The sequence below is a fragment of the Chamaea fasciata genome, unplaced genomic scaffold (genome assembly GCF_029207755.1).
Source record: "Chamaea fasciata isolate MVZ Bird 193981 ecotype frontalis unplaced genomic scaffold, bChaFas1.0.hap1 SCAF_19, whole genome shotgun sequence".
In the NCBI taxonomy this organism is placed as follows: domain Eukaryota; kingdom Metazoa; phylum Chordata; class Aves; order Passeriformes; family Sylviidae; genus Chamaea; species Chamaea fasciata.
In genome coordinates, this window is record NW_027094104.1 from 1,552,323 (window position 1) to 1,571,522 (window position 19,200).

At 40.3% G+C, this 19,200-nt stretch overlaps 1 protein-coding gene across 1 annotated transcript in view; it reads left to right on the forward strand.

Moving 5' to 3' along the window:
- The first annotated feature begins 10,747 nt into the window (after positions 1–10,747).
- Positions 10,748–19,200, forward strand: part of ANKFN1 (ankyrin repeat and fibronectin type III domain containing 1) — a 66,060-nt gene continuing 57,607 nt past the window's right edge. Inside the window, exons 1-3 of the mRNA XM_066200413.1 lie at positions 10,748–10,799; positions 10,943–11,077; positions 15,757–15,958. Coding sequence (XP_066056510.1) covers positions 15,773–15,958 — 186 coding nt within the window. The 5' untranslated portion in view covers positions 10,748–10,799; positions 10,943–11,077; positions 15,757–15,772. The remainder of the gene's footprint in view (positions 10,800–10,942; positions 11,078–15,756; positions 15,959–19,200) is intronic.

Genomic DNA, 19,200 nt, shown 5'->3' on the forward strand with positions numbered 1-19,200 from the left:
CTAACAGAGAGACTGTCCTATTTTTTCAGCTGTTTATGAACTGCTGCTGTAATTGAAGAACTATGATCAGAAGTTGCTTTTAGAAGTCCCCTGGATGTTTTCCTTACCCAGACCCTGTCATAAATCCATTCTAAAGATAAATCTTAACACATCCTGCACCATTCATTTTAAAGTTTTCTCATTGAATGATCCAGATACACATCTGTAGGGACTTAGAAAATTATTTACTGTAACAGCACCACACTTTCTTCTACTGACTGAAACTGTATCAGTTTTAACTGGTGAGACTTATTTAGCTAAGAATATGGCTAATCATAAGACAAGGAATTATTCCATCACTGAACTTAAACTTCCATCCATTTTGGTTTCTTGATAATCTATCCTTTGTCTGCCTTTTGGTACCGATGCAATTTTCAGCATCTCTTCCTCCCTTGAACTTTATCTTGAGGAAGTTGTGGATGCAAGAGTGATTTGTCTTATGAGATCACTATTGCTAAGCCATTGCAATTTTTAAAGAAAATGTGTTTCTGGATTTTAAGAAAAAAGAAAAATCTATCTCCAAACAAGTGATAGGTGGATGCCTCCCATTTGGATTCCCTGGTAGCTGCTGTGATGGTATCAGTGGAGGTTAAAGAGACTTTCTTCTTGGCTGTTCAGATTTTATACAAGGTGTCAATAAAGAACAAAAACAGTTGCATGGTGGGTATTAGCAAAAAGTTGCAGAATATTCAGCCTGTGGCTAAGAAAAATCTTCCACGTCTTCTGTGCTGTCCAGCAAAAGAATTAAACCAATCAAAATGTGTTCCTGGAACAATTAACTGGCTCAGGGCCTGTTGTAGTTAAAACTGCTTAGTAGCTTTGGATGGGAATTTCTGGTCCTTCACTGATTGTATTAATTTCTCATTCGTTGAGGTTTTTTGATGATATTTTTGTACCATTTATCTTTAATACAGTATTATTTTCAGAACAAGGCAGAAAATGCAAATGTCCTTTTTTGACCTTTTTTAATCATGACTCATCAGTTTGTAAAGAAACACAATTTGCATTTTTTATTTCCTTATCCATTTGTTCCTGGGTTTAAAACAAAAGTGTAAAATCTGCTGTTATTTGAAACAGGTGATATTGTGTAACAGTTTTCTGCTTATCTTGTCTGAGACAGAGGTGAAAATGAGTTTATATAGAACCAATATAACATACTCTTTATAGAGAGAAAATGGGAGAAAATCCATAGCAATTACTTTTAGATTTCCATTCCTTTCATACTTCACTCATAAGCTTAATTTTCTCACCCATCTGTGTATGCTAATCAGCTGAATTAATTATTTCATGTTGAAAGAGATTACTTCATAATTAGTCGGTTGTATAACTTGAAGCAAATGCTGCAGTGAATTGTACCTATTTTTATTTGGAAATCATCTGCAAGCAGTTTTCTCAAAAGTGCTATTTACAGAAAATTATTTACCTGATAGTTAGACTTCAGGAATTGCTCTCTAATAATGTTTGAACACTGATTTTGTGTATCTAATATTTCATTTTTAATGTATTCAAACTGTCACTTTTTTTAGATAGACACATATGAATGTATTAATTTTCAGTACAGTAATTCCTTAATTTTCTGCATTGTTTTTCAAGGAGAGGAAAACTTTTCTGAGAAGACACCTAGTTTTATATAATTGTTTGCTTGGAAATACAGTTCAAATGCTGCTTTGTGTAGATAGATAGATAGATAGATAGATAGATAGATAGATAGATAGATAGATGAAGGAAATTAAAGTGAAGTGACTCTGATTTGCAGCATGCACTGGAAAAACCATATCTTGCAGGGAGACAACTTTCATTGCAAATTCAAAGCTTGCCACTGAAATCCTATTGGATTGTCTTGTATAATTGTGATCACACTTTTACTTCCCCCTTGACATTTCAAAAGTATTTCTGGTGTGCAAGTGACATCTTGCACTGTCGTCCACTGTGAGCACCATGTGCACAGCTGGAAATACTGTCTGAACGTAGAAAAACTTTTCTATTTTGACAGATGATTGGCAACACAGAACAGCAGCAGCTCAGCACTGCCAAGGTTTGTTAGGGCTTGTGTTTGTGTTGTGATTTTCTGTTTTGAACAGCTGAAACTAAGGTTGAAGAAGGAGATGAAAATAAGTCTTTCTCATGTGCAGTGATGTTTCATACCTCTAACCCACTGGGAGGTTGTCCCTATCCAAACCTAAGATCTGAGCTATCAGACCTGTAGGAGAAATGCAGAAAGCAGTGATTTAGAGAGGTTGCTATTATTTGCTAACTAAATAGGACCCCCCATTATGGAATGAAGATCGTATTACATGGATCTGTGGAATTTCACATAAAATTAGAGAAGATTCATTTCACTTTTAAGCCTGAACTCCTTGTTTTTCATGAGGGCTCTATGAATGATTCTGGCTGAAAGAAGCAGTTGTATTCTCCATATTATTTTCCAAAGCTTGCTGAACAAAATGCTGCATATTAAAATGCCATTCAGTGGTTCATAGATAAGTCTATGGAAAAACTCTGACCAAAATTTCTGGTTTCAATGGTGTATAACTATTTCTTTAAGTTAACTTGGAATTCTATTAATCGGGTTTTCCTACTACTTATATTTAAAAGCTAAATTCTGGTATAGGTAAAAGGAATGCTATGCAATCCTTGTGGTGGTGGACTGGTACTATTAAGTTTGAATCTGTGCTTCTTCGAGTGTTAGAAAACACAACTGCTTCACTTGTCTTTTTGTGTGTCTCACAATTTCGTATTCTCCCAGCACAGCTTGTGCGCTGATATATCAGAGCATTCAATTTTTAGATTGCCTATTTTCAGGAGAGACTGGTAGTTAGGCTCAGATTTCTCACCCTTCTAAAAAACATTCTTTAAGGACTGCACACCTTTGAAAAATAATTTTTTGAGTGTCTGGGTGTTCTTCAGAAAATCCAAAGAACTATATTGTAAGAATATGATATCTCAGCCTCACAGTTGTATTTAAACTGTAAGACTGTGATATAATAATGGGCTCAGCAATCAAACTTTCCTATGATATCAAAATACTAATACTCTAGCTTTTGCTGAAGTGCAGGTTCATTTCTTCGTGTTAAGCTGGTTTTTAAGATAGGCTCATTTAAAGAAAAACGATGGAATCATTCATTGGCCACCAGTTCTGTTCTCTTCTGACTTCATGTGGTCTATTCTGTCGACTTTTCAAACACAACTATCAATGTAGCATGTCAGTAATTTGAAAATTCCATTCAATGGTCACTTCTTGAAGGGGGGAGGGTGTAAAATAAAAGTCAGATGAGCCAAAATTGGACAAAATTCCAACATTTCTGTTAGGCTATGTGGTGAAGGATAAATAGGCACTGGAACAATATTAATGTCCAGTTCCAGCTCTCTCACAGGTCCCCTGAGTATCCATGAGATAAACTCTCACTACACTCTCCCTACTTTCATTTTCCTGTTGAGTGTTTATACTTAGAGCAAACATGAAAAATATATTCTCAGCTGCAATCATTCAAAAGACCTGCCTCAAGTGCAATCCTGCAAAACATGACCTAAAGCATATTATTTACCAATTTGACAAAAGTCGCAAAACAAATACCAAAATTGGTGTGATAAATGTGCACATTTCTGCATTTGTGCTTTGTGTGTGTGTGAGAGGGGCTGTTTTTGGGAGAACGGTTGCTGTTGAAACCAAGAGAAGCACCTGAAGTAAAACCCTGAGCATTTCTTTCTGTCCCCAGGCTCAGGTGTCACACTGGTCAGTGCTGTTTGAAGGGTAATTCTCTTGCCAGCACTGAATATCTGAAAGATTTCACTTGGGCTCCATGTTGCCTATAGCAGAGGCTGGCTGCATTACCACGTGAGAATTCAGTGCAGGTTTGTGGGGAACTCATTACAAGTTTTCTGTGACACACATTCATGCAGACCATGCCCCTTAAAAAAAAAGCTGAGAAAAGGCACTCCGTGAGAGGTTCCACATTGTGTGAAATCAGTTAATTTTTCCTTATAACACCTCATAATTTTCCAGAACAGAGATCATTAATCATCCCAAAGTGTGTAGAAGTCTGGGCAATTGCTGTAAGACCACCAAATGCTGACCCTGAAGCAAATCAATTACTAAAGGTGAAAAGCAAGTGTTTTCTTAATTAAGCCACCTAAGCTGCCTGGTTTTGCAAATATTTATTAACACAATTCAGATGAAATCAGATCAGCACTTCTGGCTGCAGAGAATGTTGTTTCATTGGACAAGGGGTCCTCGTTTCCAAATCCATATTCAGTCTTTTAACACAGCAGCAAATTATATTCCCCATCTGTCTCCTGTGACAACACTAATGAATGTAATAACTGGATGATGATGTACAAACGTTTTTGAAGTAGCTAATTTATAAAATATAGGAAGTAGTTATTTATAATAAGCTGTTGGGGGGTTGGGGTTCTATAGTTTTTGAAGTTAAGTTTTAGTATTTTTGATTTTCTGCATGTAACTGAAACATAAGTGAGCGTGTGATAACCAAACATTCTTGATACAGCGTAGGTGAGCCTGATATCTCAGAGGTTTTCCCAGCCAATGTCTCTGTTCTAGGACTAACAAGTGCTTTACCATGATTTGAAGAATAAAAGGTCCTGAGTCTGGACCAGCTCTGGCCTTGAGTTGTCCCACCCATGGTGAATCTGGGCACTTGCCAGCATCCTGCTGTGTGTTCTAAGCACCTCCTGCCCTATTTTAACCAGCGTTGCTCTTTCTGATTTGAGTGAGAAGGAGTAAAGCATGTCCCAGAGGGTCCACGAACAGGATGGAAGTTCCTAGACCTTTGCCAACACGTCAGGACTTGGCCTGTACCACAACCCCTCCTGAAGAATCGGCCTGATAGCTGTTTTCCAAGGACTTTGCTTAGTCAGAGTTTGAATATGGGAGATAAAGCCCACAATTTTATAGCCTGAGTCAGATTTTCTTTGACCTGTTGGAAAACAGAGCAAGTCACGCTGCAAGCAGCAAGAAAAGTAGGAGTTTATTTCAGATGGATTTCTCACCTTTGGAGTTGGTTGATGCATTAGTTCGGATGTGATAAAGAGAGAGAAATGGGAAGAGAGGCTGTGAACTAAATTAATCCAAAAAGTGTGTGCTCATTAGGGAGCAATTACCACTTTGTATTCTGATCTTGTTTGTGTGGTGGAGGAGGGATTTGTGGCAACACAGCAAGGCCGAGTACTGATGTCTATTGCCCAGTGAGAGGCTGGCATGACTAATTGAGAGGGAACAGATTCATCAGGGTTAGAGCTTAAAAAAAGTGATGAGAAGATATATTCATGAACTGCTATTCTCACTACTACAGTTTTTAAAGTCTCCATTACAGTAAAAAAGGAATGACTTTTGGTAAAGTAGGTTACAAACTTGCTATGTTCTAAACAGAAAATACTTGGTTGCACTACTTACATTTTAATTTCACTTTTATTGAAATGTTGCACTTGAGGAAAGGAGAATCCCATATTTTGAATTTTGCCACTGATTTGCTGTGCCCCACGCCTCTTGTAAAGGATAAACAATCATATGTCCTCGTCTCTCTAAATTATAAAAAGGTTTCAACAAAGGTTTTCAACAAGTTTTGAATAAAAGGGAGATCCATCTTCAGAAACAGGCCTTATATTAATAAGTTTACTGCTAATTACTGCAGTCATACAAAAGTTGCAATGACACCTATCTATATATTTGTATGTTCTTTCTGGTGTTTTTAAAGTCTGTGTCACAAGCCTCAAAATGTCTTTAGCTTAAAAAAGAAGATGCTTCTCTGGGATGGTGTGTGTCTGCCTCTGTTCAGCTTTGTTCCATGCTCAACTTCCCTAAATTCTGTTTTTTTCTTTATTCTCTCCTAATCTAGAAATTGCCAGTTATGAAAAGCCTGTTAATTTCTGTTTGTAAAATGTTCTGGTATAACTTGAATTAAATGTAGTGCAGCTGGGAGTAGTCATGGCTAAACAATACATGGCATAAATTATCTCTATCTGGAGTGTCTGACTAAATAACATAATCAACAGGAGGCTGACAAAACATCACAGCCGCCTGTTGTTGCTGACAACTTCATTATTTCCATGATGTTCATATGGGTAATTTGTTTCTGAGGAACAGCAAGATCTTTAGACACGTCCAATGGCCTCAAGTACATTTATAGGCTTCCTGCAGCTGGTTCTGTTTGCACAGTTTTAGGGTTTTTTCCTAATCTGGGGAAAAACTGCAAGAACCATCAGCAAAGAGCTCTGCTCTGCATTGGTTTTGCAATAGGGAGGTATTCCCATCAATCGATCAGAGTTGGTGCACACCTCTTGATAGGTAACAGCAGCTGCTCTTTGATTCCTTGGCTCAAACAAGAAGGGCTTTGAGGCTCTGATGGACTTCTTATACTATTTTATTTCTGTTTACCTTAACTTACACTCCAAAAGATCCTAAATGACTCAGTAGTTTTGTGGCTCTGACAGCCCAGGCCCGATTCTATTCCACTGCAGCCAGGAATTATTATTCTCAGGAATTTTCCAAGAGATTAGCAGGGGGGTAAAAAAGCCACTGTGACTGTATGAAAAACATGCCATCTTTAAAGAATTCTGACCAAACAGTTCTGAGTTTCTGCTAGTTCATTTAAAACCATGTTCTGAAATACAAGTAACAACTCCACAGCTGCCACGAAGCTGAGAACTCCTCCCCTCTGCATCCTTCCTCTGGAAGTGGGAGTCTGCAAGCCCCAGGCACTGATGCATCTGCCAACCTCAGCCCTGCAGCAGAGCCTGGGTGTGCCAGATTCCAGGCTGGGCTGATGGGACCGTGTGTTGGGAGCCGTGGTTCTGGGGGAAGCCTGGGGGAGCTGGGGCTGCCAAGCCCAGTTCCATTTGGTCACCTACATCACATTGCCTCAAGTATTTCAGAATACTTGGGAAAATTATTTTCTAAGCTTAGTCCAAACACAATTATTTTTTCTTCACTCTTTTCTTCACAATTTCAGAATTTTTAATGTTTGATTATGTCTGTGACTGATTGACTGGGCAATATTTGTCTTTTTTATAAGCATACTGAATACTTCTGTGTCTCTGTGGATAACAGGTTATTTGCTATGGATTTGGATCCAGAACACTGGCTAAAGTAACTAGTGAAACAGTAAGACTCAAATCAATGTCCTTGAAGAAACACAAGAAAGCAGAGAATAGGACAGAGAATAAACAAATTGGCCAAGGGGTATGTGTGAAAGATGATAGGTAAACAAGGAGCCAGAGTGGCAGGAATTGCCAAAACTAGAGTTGGAATTTACTACAGCAGTACCTTGTATGTATAAAAATCTGCAAGAAAGAATGAGTGTGGGGACAACGAAACATACACTTTTATGCATTTGTTTGGGGACTTTGATTTTTATCTTACCTTTCCCACTGAATAGTTTTGACAGTATGAAAAAACCCACCCCATTATCTTGTATCAAGGAGAAGAGTCGCTTTAACTACCTTTCCAGGATTTTTAAAATGACAGTGCATACAGGTGCCAGACAGAGTTAGTCACGTTACTTTGGGAGGGAGTGGAGATCCCAGTCCCAGGTACCCAATCTGCCTGGCTCCATTGCTGTGAGAGCGCATGGAGATCTGATATTTGAGCAATATTTGTTCTTTCAGTGAGGCCATGAACAGTCTAAAATGCAGAGACAAAGATCTCTCATGATGGCGACAGCTTTGCCATTGACTTATTTGCAAGTAAAGTCAGGCTCCATGTGAGTCTCTTCACCCCAAACTTCCCACCGAGTTTCTAGTGGGGAAAACGGAATTTCCCAAACACGGCACATGTGATGTGGAACACGGACGCGCTGGGCTCTGGGCACGGAGCACGTGCTGACCACTGGAATGCCGACTGCAGGGACGCATTTGGACATCGTCCTGTGGACAAAGCCATCCCTGTGTGGCCGCCGCTCCAGGGACCATGCCAGGATTTTGGAGAATTGGGTGGACGCTGCCACCTATCGATGGATGGAGGAGGCGAAAGCCGAGACCTTGCGCGGAGCTCCTCATCCCAGGAATGTCCCGAAGTCTGGGAGGAGCAAAAAGAATTTGCCAAATGGAGTTAATGGCCAACAGAACGCTAAAAACACCTGCAGTGTGTAAAGCTGAGAACAGCACAGGGTGAAGGTTTGGGGGACTGTGTCACTGAATCGGCCAACTTGAGCGACCTCTTGAAACAAAATGCACCACTAAATGTACATCTTCACAAAAAGCTGCAGCTTTAGCAGGGTAAGAACAGCAGCGGCTTGTGGGATCAATCCTCCTCGTGTGCTGCAGGTAGGGAACTCTCAGACTCCTCAATCATGGAAGGAAAACCTGTCACAATAGGTGAAGTCAGCAGCGTAAGGACAGCCAGCAAAATGCTCAGTGCAGCTGTGGAGAATGGAATGCAAGTGCCATAATAACTGGGTAGCTTCTCTGTCCTCTAATGGAAGCATCAAAGGCTGAAGACGGGCAGGTTTCTGCAGGAGATCAGACTAAAGGATCTGCTTCCACATGTTTCATCATAAACCCAGGGGTTTGTTTCTGTAGGTCTTTTAGTCTTCTTCATATCCAGAACTGGATGTAGGTGCCTCTCACAGTTGTTTAAAGACATTCAGTAATCATTTTTAATCGTTTCAGTTCTTAGAATTTGCAAAATGTATGGTTACTTCTTTTACCTTACTGAACATTGTTTTGTGTCTTCTGGCTTTTGAACAGGTCAATTATGAATTTATATTCATAGGTCAAGAAGATTATAAATGTATTTTCTTGATACAAAAAAGCTAATTTCATAAGAACTAGGCTTGGGCAAGAAAACATCTTGACTTTAACTATTCTTTAATTTTTTAGATTTAAAAAATTTCATTTTTTAAAAATCCGTAGTCCTTTTTCTACCCAAACTAAATACTGTTTGGGTAGGAAAAGGACAAGCATTTGAAAAATATAAATGGCAGTTGTAAAAGGGCTGCTTTCCACCAAGCTGAAGGGAGAAAGCAGTAGATAAAAGTATTGAACCACAATGAGAAAGTGCTAGAAAATGTTTAGGGATAGACTAATTGCTGCAAATTCACTTTATGTTTTTCCCCCAAAACAGCTGGAAATTGAGAAATCCTTTACTAGTGACTTCCATAGATGAGGTCAATACACACGAAAAAAATAACTTAATTGGGGATTTTGACTCAGAAGAATCATCCCTATTTAGCACGGCACTGAAAATGGACTTCTTAGGCTTAAATTTATTTTTAACTGATTTAGACGTTTCAGATTTTCAGCTTGCTTTTTTCCAGATAGTATCTCGGTGTTAGCGAGGTATTTGGTGGTTTTTGAAAGACTTCCAATTTCCTCCTTTTGGCAAGGAGCAGTGACCTCAGTCAGCTCTCTGACTAATGATCCTTGGAAGGGTTGAACAAAAGAGGGAATCCTGCACACAGAGGGCCTGTGATTTGCAAGGTACAGGAGAAGGAATGTCCTGCATAGAATAGTGTAATGGCACTTTGCAATTCTCTGCTGCAGCAAAGCATGTAACTATTTGCACTTGGTATTTTCATGATGCCCTGGAAATCCATCTGTGTGATGCTTACACACACGTGTGCTGACAGAAAACCCCCCAGGGAATACTTTGATGCAGATCCAGATTGGTTTAAAAAATACAGATTATTTTCAAGTTCCATGGCCTACAAACATCAGGCCCAGGACTACATTTCAGCTACAGTCACTTGGGCAAAAGGATGCCATTGGGTATGAGGCACAGCATCCTTAGCTGAGGTTTGAAGTGTGGGAGAATCAGGCTGATCAACAGATTTTGGGAGGTTTCCAACACTTTCCAAAACTCAAGCATCATGTCTGAATAAAATCGGGGAAAAAATTCAGCAGATTGTAAGAATAGCTCTGGTATCTCCTTAAAAACAATCCAAAAATCTTTTTCTGTAGGTATTAATGGCCACTGGCTATGACCAGGAATTGGTGTGTTTTGGTTCTTTTTTATTATCCGATGTTGCACTGGAGTATTCTGGTTGCATGAATTTAACCCAGTGGACTGTTTAGAAGGGTAACAATTTTCTAGGTTGGTGTTTATCTTTGATTGTCACATTCACTGTTTTTAGAATTCTGGGTATGGGTATTTGAAGTGTTCCACATTTGATTTTGTAACATTTTCGTGGGTTTCTGTGGGTTCCAGCATTTGCATTTTTTGCCCTACAGTAAAAAAAAAAAAAAAAAAAAAAAAGAAAAAAAGAAAAAGAAAATTTGAAATATCGTTGTTCTACTATTTTGGAAGCTCCTAATGCAGACATTACAGGATCTGCTTTAGCTGAAACATCCGTAGAGTGTGCTTTTGTTATCCATTTAATAATCTTTTTGAGGCGTAACCTGTTCAGGCTGGGAGCTTTCCAGTGATGTTGCAGATGTCCCACAGCTACAGCTGCTGCTTTTGTTGCTGTGATTGCAGACTGCCGTAGTGGTAGCTCGCTTGGAGAAAGAGGAAACAATACATCACATGCAACAAGCACTACTGCATTGTGATTTTTTTCCCCCTTCCTCTCACAGTTTTAGCATAAAATCAACTGCTGGAGGATGGCTGCATTAATGTCTTTCTGTTCATACTTCATGGCAAAGTAATTACAATCGCAGTTTTGTTTACTCTGGCAGTAATTATATTTTCTACTTGCACGCTGTGTTGCTGATCAGTTTTAAAGGCTACAACAAGCTAAAAGCCCACAGAAGTCATGGCATCTCTCCCATGGAAGCTTCACATATCAGTCACTCCTACAGCGGCACAGGTAACTGGGACAGAGTTCAGGCATTCTACCTGTGATACAACACTACTTGCTGTAAATACTGTTCTGCTCTGAGGTTTTAGCAGCAATCTTGGACTTCAGTAATTACTACTAATAGGTTTTTTCATATCTGATCATTCATGCAGTGTAAGGAAGAGATTTACTCATTCTGCCCAGAGGCTGAGCCAGCAGAGACAGCAAAGCTAATGTGATTCATTGAATGAAGAGAGTGGACAATTACCAGCAACTTGTTCACATTTTACCTTGGATAACCTGAGCTGGTAAGTCAAATTTAACTCTTTAATGCACATATTCCTAATTATTAGTTTCAAGTATAATTGATTCATAAACATAAAGTGTTGAGTGGTTTCTCAGCTGTTGTGCTTTCCTAAATTCCTAAGAGAATGCTTTTACAGGTATGCAGTGCCCTTACCAGTGCACCTGTCTATAGAGTGTAGCATATATGTGCCACAGACTACAGAGAGTGATCTATAATTTAGGTATTTCTTTTTCTTTCTCTGCAATATGTTTGTTTTTAAGGCACATGAATGTTAGGTATGTATCTAACAATTAAAGAGGAAGAAAACACAAAGCTTTTATAAAGGTAACTATTTTATATTCATTTGTATTTGAATTGGGCTTTTAAAGGACCTTGGTGATGAGGAATTAAATGGTTACTTCGGTGCTTAGGTGCAAGTAGAAATCCCATCACAAAGATGAAGCTGCAGGATACGCAGCATGAAATGTGTTTTGGGAGACCTTGGTCCCTGGTTTGGTTCCTGCTATAGCACAGTGGCAGTCACACAGCCTGGTTCGATGGGTATTTCCAGGGAAGGGCAGTAACTGCTTCCCCAGAGATCTGCTGCGAGCCTTCTGTGCTCTTTTTTTCTTGGAAATGCAAGCTGCTGTTAATTACGACTGGTTATAAGGGGAGCTGCTGTTGTTATTTTGTCCAGTCCTGCCTTTCTCAGTAATACCTGGTGCTGTGCTGCCTGTTGCAGTGCTCACCTTGCTGTGGGGATGTAAGTTAGATCACACAGGGCTACTCCAAGCGACATGGAGATGTCCTTATTGTCATCCCAACCCACGTCAGCTTTGTGCAGGGACTTCCATAGGCGAAAATCTCAAACGGGGCTGTTCTGCACTTCTCCTTTTTCTAAATTATTAGTCTTCCATATGCTGTAAAAATTTTAGTCCTGACAATGGCACAGCCTCAGGCTAAGTGCATTTCAGCTGGGGGATTTGTTGTTTCAATCAAGACAATGCCCATTTCAGGTCTTCACCGGATTGTTGAGGCAAGGATATGGCTGTAAAAGAAATGAAATTAATAACTTTTTGAAGGAGCCTAAAACTGCTCTGATGAAACAGTTTCTGTAAAAAAATGTCAGCATCCAAAAATCCCTCACAGAATCATGTGAATAGAGCTGTCTCTTTTCCTTTTTTCTGATTATGCTTTTCACCCACGATTCCCATTTCTCTGTGGTGAGCCATTTCTACAGCCTGATAAGGTCCCACTTTCAGAAAGTTTTCCAGAATATGCAACTTGCCTTGTTGATTTTCATTGTATACCTTGTACATGACTAGGAAGGATGCTAGTATGATAATCTGAAGTAGCATTTTGCGCTTTACTGTTTCAGTACACTGGTGAAAAAATGCAGCTTGTTTGCATCATGTTGTTCCAGCTATTACTTTATTGTTCCACATTTATTCCCTGCACTTATTTGGGATATTGATGGTGAGTATACAGGGAACGTATCCGTGTTTCAAGTCATCCGTGACTCACCAATCCTGTGTGGATAGCGAAGATGCCATCTGTTTTATTGCTGAATAGCTGTGATTTCAAGAGTGCTCACGTAGCTTCTCTATAGATTCACCTGCTCTTGACTTCACAGAAACATTGATGAGATTATAAAAGAATCTGTTCTCTTCTTCCATCAGTGTCAGCCCTGGGATCTGCTCTGCCTCTTTACTGACAGAGATCCATCTGTGGCAAGGGCACGCCGTGGTCACTGCCCTCAGAAGTCATTGTTTAGGAGGTTACTAACACACTGTTGTTTTCTTCTGAATGGATAAATCCCGGTTCATTGGCCAGATCAAGGTGGGAAGGACTCCAGCAAGTCCAAGGAACTGTAATATCTGGAGTCAAGTTATGTTTAGTCATGGTCCATAAGAGCAGTAACCCGTGCCATGGGAAACAGACTTGGTAGTTAACTGCTCGGAGACTTTTCTGGGTTGGTGACACAGATTAGCACCCCAGTGATGCCTAAATTTGCTTTGGTTCAAAGCCTAAACCAGCACTCTAGAATGCTGTAACAGAGACTCCAGTTTCCTTTTACAAGTGGACACACTGAAACAGAGAAAACAGCCCTGCCAACTGTCTGAGTTTTGAATGTGCATTGGGAGATGTGTCACTAGAACACGTCTCCCAAAGACTCTGATTTCCTGGAAAACTGTCCAAAACCTGACAGGTGCTTCTCCTTTACTTGCTCAGGTTAGTATTTTCTCATAAAAGAAAATGCTGCTGTCAAGCTGTTCTCTGAAAAATCCGGGGTTCTGGAAACAACTTCTGCCTTCTCAAGAAAAGATTTAACTTGATGCCTTTCAAGAGATTCTGTGAAAAACATCTAGGCAACTGGGTTTAAGGAGATGGAGACAAATACACTTCCTGCATTAGTGAAGGCTGGAGGAGAGATGGGGCTTTTTTTGGAGTCAGGCTGGCAAAATTCCATGTTTTTGTAATTATGTAAATCCTTGAGGGTATTAAAGTCAGCAAGGAGGCAGTTTGGTCTAGTGAGACAGAGGGAGGACTTTATCAGCCTAGACAACACTGATAGAGGCATAAGCCATGTAGCTTTAATACCAGGCATTCTTGGTTTGTTTAACTAATACCACAATAGGAGAAATCCTACTAAGTGGATGCTCCTAATTTATTTAATGTATACTTACTAAAAATCTACACAGCCCCTCAGTAAACTCCAGTATTGGCTTCATGAACCTTGTAACCTCTCCTGTGCCACTCCGCTCTGCTGAGCCTGTTGCCTTTCAAACAAAAATCCATAATCCCAAAGCAGGCAGAGTGCAGCAGGCTGACCTGCCTCTGAATTAAGAATTGGCTGGGTCTACTCTTCTTTGTCCTCATCTTGAGGGTGGTAAGGCTTGTGTGGCAAACGCAAACTGTTCTTTCTGTCCTGAGTTCACGACTAACAGTGTGGTATTTGGTATTCAAAACTTGTAATCTTGGAATGAAATTATTTTGGGAAATTGAAACTTCTTTTACAAACATGACTGTGGCCCTCCCTGGCCTATTTTTATTCACTATTTGTGTCTGTGTTTTGACCCATACTTTATTGATGAAAAGAAGTAGTTCTTGAAAACAGAGGGAAAGGGAGAAATTTATGTGGGACTGTAGCACTGTGTACTAACGGAAACTGGAAGTGTTTCTCTACATAACTGAGAATTAAATTATTATTAAATTTGGTAACTTGCTGAGTTTGTTTAAAATACTAATAACATAGAAAAGTGGGAGGTGGATAATCAGTTTACTCCATAAACTCAGAGAAAATCAGTCAAATGTCCTTGCAGTGTCACTGCCTGCTGAGTCCCAGAGGTCTTCTGATCATCTCCACACTTGCACATTTATTTCAGCTCACATAATTCCCTTCTGATTGCACACACTGTTGTTCTAGTGTAACAAAGTCTGTTCATCCCATACGACAATTGTGTTGACTCCGTCTCTTTTCCTTCAGAGACTTGGTCTCTCTTCAATACCCCAGGAGCATGGAGAATATGTGAAATTATTTGTAATAAGATCCTTTTCTGCTCTGGGTGTCTGCTCACCACAGTGTACAGTGAGAATGGAAGATGTAGAAAGCTTAGGAGACCTGGGTGTTGTCTTTAATCTTAAGGACAAATATCTGCCAAAACCAGCCTCAACAGCAGGGTGAGTGTTTAGTAAAGAATGCTTTTACTGGAAATAGTCGTTAAAGTCTGGTCCGGCCATCCAATTTGCTCAGAAGAAGGCTGAGACCATGAGAACAAAAAATAATTTGTATCATAATGCCAAAAAAAAAAAAAAAAAATTTCCAGAAAAGATAGTCTTGAAAGGGTAGCCAGGTTCACTATTACAACTGTGAAGTCTCATAGAGAGGCATTCTGCCTTATGGATGTGTACACACTCTTGTCAGGGGAAAAGGAAAATGGGAAGAAAAGGTTCATTTTTGACACTTTTTCACTTAGAAATCCATAGGGATAGTTTCCTATGCCTGCAGTTGGGTCAAATCGGATACTTCATTTCCCTTCAGAAAGGCAAAATTATTTCCACATAACATACTTCCAGAGTTAAATATTCATTCAATTTTTCTTAATGTGGAAAAATTATTGGAATGATAGAGCATAGAAAGTATTGATTAATTATGAGATAACGTGTAAATCCAATTAGGTGAGGCAGTCAGAGAGAGGCAGCAGTCCCTCTTGGAAGGGTTTGTACTCTAAATGGACAGGGCAAACACAGAGCAGGATAAAGTAATACAAAATATAGACACAACCAGTGCCTGCCCACTACATGAGGGAGAAGACACTCAGTACAAAACTGTCCACAGCAACTTTTGCTTTTTGGTGTCACTTTTTCTGGCACCTGTACTACCAAAACTGACCCTGCAAAAACATTGTTTCTCTCATTAAGTGAAACCCTGCCTCCTTATACGAATCAGCAAATAATTCTGGGGTGGTCTGTTTTATTTTTCCCTACTTATTTCTCTGTCTCCATAGATATCCATGGGTCTAATTCCATAAAGAGCAATTTGCCATTGAAAAAACCCAAAGCATGCCTCTGTGTGTCCAGAAACTCTGTGAAAGCGATTTTAGCCACAGCAGCCTCGTGCCGTGTGTTTCAGTGACACGCGTCTGATCAATGATGTTGGTGCAGCAAAACCTCACTAAACGGCTGCTGTTTTCCTCCTAGAAAACCCTGGCTGAGAATGACCCAGCAAATGCACAACTTAAGCCTGCTGCAGAGCAAAAAGCACAGCATGCCGTCGTCCCCCAACGCTGCCAAGCGGCTGTACCGGAACCTGTCGGAGAAGCTGAAGGGCAGCCACACGTCCTTTGACGAGGCCTATTTCCGAGCCCGCTCCGACCGCCTCAGCCTCCGCAAGGCCTCCCTGGTAATTGCCTGGTCCCCATCCCACTGACACTTCACTCTGCTAGTCATCTCCTTATTCAGCTGGCTTTTAATCTGTGCAATTCTCATCATCTCGCTTTGTTCCCTGAGGAGCGCCGTGCGTTCTTCCCACCCTTAACGTTTATGATCCTTTGTCAAAGCAGAGTTTGACCTTCTTGAAGGGTAAAGACAGGCTACCCACTCAAGTGTTGATGTTTTATTCTAGGAGTAAGGCTGTAACTTGGCACTTACATGACAAAACGTGAATTAAATCTATAGATGCAAGTGTTTCTCTTACAAGAAAAGAATAAAAAGTATTTTGAGGAAAGGGAAGATGGCTTTAATAGAAGTTCCCATTTTTTCCAAACAAAAGAGCAAATGGAATTTGCAGTCATGACAGATAAATGCAAGGTTATTCCCACACTGTGGTGATGGTCAGTAGATAAGACTACAGAGGAAAGAGATCACATTTCCCTTGTGAGGGAGTCTGGCCTGGGTACCCCAACCAAACCCCAGCCAAGCACTCTGGTTCCAGCACAGTAAAATACAGAAACACCTGCTGGAATTAACCCTCACAAGGGCTCCTGCTGCTGCCAGTGCTGGTGGAGTTACACAACCCCCAGTGTGCACACTGCAGGGAATGGACTTTGTCTCTGAAATAACAGTGTACAACATTCATTGAAATTCAGTGTACAACAGAATGTTTTCTTTTTGCTGGAGGAAGATGAACCTGCTTGTTGATATTGCCAAAACAAAATAAATCCCACTTTTTTCCAAGTAGGAAAAACAAGCACATTCTTCAACTTCTCCTCTGAATTATTTTGAAGGAAAGGGTTTGTCTCGAGTTCTGAAGAGCAAAGACTAATGACAGAGTCTGTGAAGGCACCAGGAGATGCCCCTTGGAACCAGTACGCTGCTGCACTCGATCTGATGCTTAGTGCAATGCAGGACTAAACTCAGAGTATGGCTGGGCCAGATAACAGAAATACTGCATTTTGTCAGAAGGAAAAAGGACACTCTAGACTCCTTTACACCTTACTGCTCACACCTCATGTAAGAAACATATTATATGAATCAGTGAGAGAATTGGAAATCATTTTTCGTTCTATTAGCGGATGCTGTCCCCTAGGATTGCGCTTTCCTGAAGTCAGAGAACCCTTGCATGATTGTTGTCTCTCTCCTATGAAGGAAGACCATGACCTGAAGGAAGCAGGGGACCATGGCTGCTTCCTCTCAGCTCTTCCAGAGCCAATAGATTCTTGTTTCATAAGAGAAGCCTGAAATTCAGACAAGGCTTGTGAGCTGGAGAACGGTCTTTTCATGGTAGCCAATAGCCACAGCCAGTAGCTGTGCTTTTGAGGCTGTGGGCTTGCAAATGCTCTTCAGTTTGGAGGGATGATTTGAATTGAGGTCTCAAAGTACGAACTGTGGGGAAAGATTCTTTAGATTGTTTTTTTTTAGCCACTGCCTTATCTTGTGGTTTTGTTTTTGGGATTTGTTTGTTTGTTTGTTTTTTGGGTTTTTTGGTTTGTTTTTTTTTATTTGCAAGCTCAAGTGAGGCTGAGACAGTGAAGGAGGAGGATAAACCAGCACTGGGGACATGCCAGAGCAGACTGACATGTCGGCTGAATGAATGCCAGTCTGTGAGCATATCTTCTGACCAGTGTTTATCTAAAGACACACTTTAGATTACATATTTCTTCAAACATGGGCTCCTCTGTCATACTTAACTAATAAGAAGAGAAACTGCCAATGATCTGAGCCAAAGGATTGAGGAGCAGAGCACTGCTACTGGGGGCCGAGCCCCCTGCTAAGCCTGAGGCAATAAATTACAATCTCAGCTCTGTCCCTTTCACTCTGCATCTGCCAGCAGTGGGAGTGCCTGTACCATCAGCCATCGTCATTAGGAGACTTGATTTTATGTTGTGTGGATGGGGATTTAATGAGATACAGATGGACCTGTGCTAACTTTGCTCCCCCAGCCCACTACACTGTCATGGGAGTCTCACAGCTCTTGTCACCGTTAATGCCCAGCAGAGGAACCTGTAGGTATCACCAGTCAGGGGTCTAAGCTGCTGTTCACAACAGACTCCCACTGAACTCGAGACAATTTGGATCCCATTCTGTCCATTCTGCTTGTTGTTTTCCCAGTTTTCCCTAGAAATAAGCAGCAAGAAAACCATTAATGGAGGGGTGGAAATATTCCAGGTCAGGTTGCTAGTCCATGTATTTTCTAATCATTGAGTTTCTGTGCAACTGAGCTAAGTCAAGGAATAAAATCATGTCTCCAGACAAGTGAACAACATTTGTTAGAATTTGTTTTCTTTCAGCTTTGGCTAGTGAAGAGTTTTCTTTCCACTCTCTCTTGCTGTGCAACACTTTCCATTCAGTAAATTGTTGTCTTGCTGCAGACATAGCAATGTCCCAAAATAGCTTTATTCTTGAACTCATGTTTATCAAAACAAGTCTTTGCAGAAACTACTTTACCACTTTTTCCAGCTCCAGTAGTACATAGTGGACTTTTTCAGTCAAACTTAGAGCAAATAGCTTGAAAGGGGCACTTCATTTTAATTAAGCTACATAAGATTGCATTTCTAAACACTCTGGCACTGAATCACTTACTGGAACATGGTTATTACTTACTGCAAAGAAATACTGTAGTTCTTTTCAGTATATACATTTGTGCATCACAGTAACACCTAAATAAATTAATCACGTAGCACAGCTGTCCAGCTAATGATTAGAGGCTGCAGGACCGAGTCAAGGCAAAGGCAATGTAAAAACTGCTCCTAAACTTCACCCAAGATGTGATTCAGTTTCTCTTTGAATTTACTACTTTTGTCCTTTCAGAGCAGAAGAAAGTTCTCTAGTAAAGGTAAATGATGACAGAAATCAGAAGATTCTTGTTGGTATTTGTGACAATACCAGCTGGACTAAAATAGAGCACTGGGGTCTCAAGATATTACTCCTTATAGCTGTTCGGATTTCTTATCTCTGGGCTGCAGATGTCTGAAAAATGCTGCAATACTAGAGAGTCTTCTACGTGGAATGTGACAAGCTTTTTGCAGAAAACTGTATCATTTTCAAAAACATTTCTGTTTTCTGTGTGAAATCAAATAGTTGGGGACAAGTTGGTCAGGTGTGTAGAATGTTTTTTTGCAGTTGGAGAGCTGAGGTGGATGCAGACTTCCAGATAGGGCAGTTCACTAGCATGGGTGAAGATGTAATAGATATTCTGCTGCCTCT